Raw genomic sequence first — 3,854 nt, 5'->3', positions numbered from 1 at the left:
CCTGGATTCCCTGTATTTTCAGTTCCTATCTGTACCAGTGTACCTCCTCTGGTCTAGCCAGACTTGCAAGATCAAATTCGAGTCATGGTAGTGGGAGCAGGGAGGAACCATTTAGGAACTAGAGGAAAGTTGTATTTTTCATCGTTGTTAAATCGCACCCTGACTGGCTCATCTCCTCCCCGAGACCCCTCTGCAAGGGGATCTCCAGTGTCAGGCCCATTTCTTAAGAAGAAATGTTGTAAAGAAAGACTTGCAGCCTCTGGGTTCTCTCCCCAGTCCTGTTCGTCTCTGTCCCCAGAGGAGAATACCTGCTGTCCTCAAATCAGTGCCCATCCTATGGGTCTTCAAAGCAGCCTTAGATTGTAGCCCTCGTGCTGTGTGTGAATTGGTAGCATTCCGTAAGGAGAGAGAACACAAAGCGTGGTGCGTGCCACAGCCGTGCCAAGCACTCCCTTTCAACAAGCCTGGTTTGCGTATTGCCCTCCTCGTTTGACAGCTGCACAGAATCACGTTCTCGTGGTCACGGTTAGTAAGCTAAGGAGCCAGCACAGAGCTAGTCTTTGACCCCGTGTTTCTCTGACTCTCCCAAGAGCTGATCCAGTTGATTCATTTAAAATCACTGCTTAACATTGTGGGAAAAGCATTCCACATTTTTAGGTCACTTCCACTTATAGTATTACAGTACTGTAATAAGTTTCCTTGAGCAAATTTGGTGTGTGTTACCAGTGTATATACCTAAAAGTGGAAGAGTGGTCTTGCTAGGTCGAAGGAGCTTGTCAGCATTGCTGGATTTTGTTAAATCGCTCATCAGTGTACCAACTTGATACTCAGTTAGTAGTGTTGGAAAACTCTCATCTCTAAGTCCCAGCTTTTATTATGATCTACCTTAAAATGTTTTGTGCCATATGTAATAGTCTTCCATTGTTTTAATGTATATGTTTACCCCGGTGGTGTAGTGAGTTATGCATGGGGCTGCTAGCTAACCACAAAGTCAGCAGTTTGAAACCACTAGCCACTCCTCGTAAAGGTTCACTGTCCTGGAAACTCACAGGGCCAGTTCTACTCAGCCTTGTACGGTTGCTGTGAGTCAGAATTGACTCATGAAAATAATATAAAGCTTAACTGGCCACAGCACCCTTGCAAAGATAGGTTATTAAGATGATCACATCAGTTATCGCCCAATTTGGAGTGCTCTGAGGAGGAAGGACGCTGACCAGATAGGATGTGGGGACAGCAGCTATAATTGGGAGTATCCCAGGCAAGCAGGGACAGACCTAGGTATGAAATATATTCAGCCAAAAATTCAGCATGGCTCAAGTTGTAGTATTTCCTGCCAGATTATTTTAAGACAGAGGCAGCTGTGAAAATGTTAGTCTGGATTTTGGTTTTCTTAGATGTCACGATGATGTCTTTCTCCTAGATTAAGGTGACTGTCGCAGGTCTGGCTGGAAAAGACCCAGTGCAGTGCAGCCGAGACGTTATCATTTGTCCTGATGCCAGTCTCGAAGATGCAAAAAAAGAGGTTTGTCCTCCTTACTTGGAATTATTCCTTAATAGAGCTTACTTATTAGTGCTAATTTCCTGAAATACCATCTGCCTATAGCTAAGGCTTTTGTGCATGCAGATTTATTTTAAGAAAGCTAGTTTTTGTAAATGCCTTCCCTACTCAACTAAGGCTTGGGAGGGTGAAGGCTTTAACTTCTCTGGCCCTGAGTCCGTAGGGGGTAATGATTGCTTGACACAGCACGTTGGGTAGATGCGGATGGGTGGTTGAATGAGTGGGTAGATATTTGGGAGGGTTGGAGAGTAGACAGGGTGGGTGGCTGGCTGGCTGAATGAAGGAATGAGTATTTGGGAAGGTAAAATATTTGGGAGGGTGGGAAGGTAGACAGGAGTGTAGGTGGATGGTTGAATGCAGGGGTGTGTACTTGGAAGTTGGGAGGGTAGATAGGAGTGTGGGTGGATATGTGGTTGGATAGAAGGATACATGAATGACTGGGAGGATTGATGGTGTTCTTTCATCATTCTTGTGGCTACACAGACAGCCTTGTCTGCTGTTACACCAGTTACTTTATGTAAGAGAATAAATAACCACATTTGCTATTATTAATTTCATATCCTTTGTTCTAAATCTGCCTTTTTCACATCCCTTTTCAATGGCAGACATAATTCTGGGACTCATTTACATGGAATAATTCCTACTTTATTAGTGATTGGATTAAGGGAGGAGTAAGTTGTTCTTAAATTGTGTAACTTTTCCAGTGTCTTTAGAATGACCATTCTCAACCTGTGAGCCCTGGTGGTGAGTGGTTACGCATTGGCAGGCCAGCAGGGGAAGAGCACACTGTTCCTGGGGAGAGAGAGGAGCCTTTTAGCTCCTGTCAAGAGTTTGAGTCTTGGAAACTCCCCAGGACAGCTCTACTCATAGGGTCACTGTGAGTCGGAATGGATTCAGTGGTGCTGAGTATGGTTTGGGGTTTTTAACTTTTGAGGATGGCAGATACCTTTGGGACCCTGTGAAGAAAGCATTGGGTCCTGTTCTCTAAAAGCCTGCCTGCCCAAACGTGCTGCCTTCCACTACCTGTTCACAGGAGGATGGGTGGATGGATGGTAGGTAGGATAGCCCTGTGGTGAGGTCAGTGTGGATGGAGCACGGTCCTCAGAGAGCTGTTTCACTGAGGAGCTGGGTCCTCTGGCTGGAGCATCATGCCTTTGCTGAACTGACTGTCAGAATGCGTGGGGACAGCTGCCTCCTTCCTAACAGAGTCCGCCCGGTGTTCCAGTGCTGGATAGGGAGTTGGTGGACAGGCACGGAATATAAGGGGTGGGAACTGTCCAGTGGTGTGCTAGAGGTGAGAACTGGGAGGTCAGACTCCGCCTCTGCTTGTTTTGGGTCCCAGGAGACTGGATATTTTAGAGCAGTGGTTCAACGATAAATCAAGAGATTTATCGTTCAGTTAGATGTTAAAAGGAGTGAAAGCAATTTGGGACTTCACATATTTTCAGTTTCCCTTGCCTTTAAAACAATAGTAAGAATCTAAAAATTAAAAGTTGCATTAAATTTCACACCACCACCATGGAGTTGATTCTGACTCATAGGGGCCTTGTAGGATTGAATCAAACTTCCTTGTAGGGTTTCAGAAGCTGTAAATCATTGGTTCTCAACCTTCCCAATGCTGTGGCCCCTTAATACAGTTCCTTAATATGTTGTCGTGGACCCCAACGATAAAATTTTGTTTGTTCCTACTTCATAACTAATTTTTCCTGTTATGAATCTTAATGTAAATTTTAATATGTTTTCCAATGATGTTAGGTGACCCCTGTGAAAAGGTCATTCAATAAACCCCCCAGGGGTCGGGACCCACAGATTGAGAACCGCTGCCGTAAATCATTATAGAAGCAAGCTGCCATGATTTTCTCCTGAGGAGCAGCTGGTGGGTTTCAACTGCCAACCTGTTGGTTAGCAGCCAAGTGCTTTAACCACTGTGCCACATGGCTCCTCTGTTACATTAAGTGCCCAAACCCACACTACAGTTGAGTCTGTTCTGACGCCGAGCAACTGAGTAGGACAGAGTAGACCTGCTCCTTAGTTTCTAAGACTGGAAATGTTTACAGGAGCAGACAGCCTCATCTTTCTCTGCAAGGGCGGCTGGTGGGTTCGAACAGCTGGCCTTGTGGTCAGCAGCCTACCAGGGCTCCTGTTGCAGTAAATTGGTACAAAATACTTATTTTACAATTTGCTGAATGACTGAAACTTTTTCAGTTTCTCAAAAGGGTTTTAAACCAGTTGCCATTTTTTTTTATTTCAGCAAGCTTGAAATAATGATAGATTACTAGGATTTTTTAAAATACAG

General features: G+C 44.8%; 1 protein-coding gene across 1 annotated transcript in view; it reads left to right on the top strand.

The window, feature by feature from the left end:
- Positions 1 to 3,854, top strand: part of PARK7 (Parkinsonism associated deglycase) — a 31,009-nt gene that overhangs the window by 974 nt on the left and 26,181 nt on the right. The window contains exon 2 of the mRNA XM_004705192.2: positions 1,421 to 1,522. Within this exon, the coding sequence (XP_004705249.1) occupies positions 1,421 to 1,522 (102 nt within the window). The remainder of the gene's footprint in view (positions 1 to 1,420; positions 1,523 to 3,854) is intronic.

The sequence above is a fragment of the Echinops telfairi genome, unplaced genomic scaffold (genome assembly GCF_000313985.2).
Source record: "Echinops telfairi isolate 266 unplaced genomic scaffold, ASM31398v2 ScPeMD7_7457;HRSCAF=8495, whole genome shotgun sequence".
In the NCBI taxonomy this organism is placed as follows: domain Eukaryota; kingdom Metazoa; phylum Chordata; class Mammalia; order Afrosoricida; family Tenrecidae; genus Echinops; species Echinops telfairi.
Note: the sequence above shows the minus strand (reverse complement) of the source record. Positions and strands in the feature narration are given on the sequence as shown.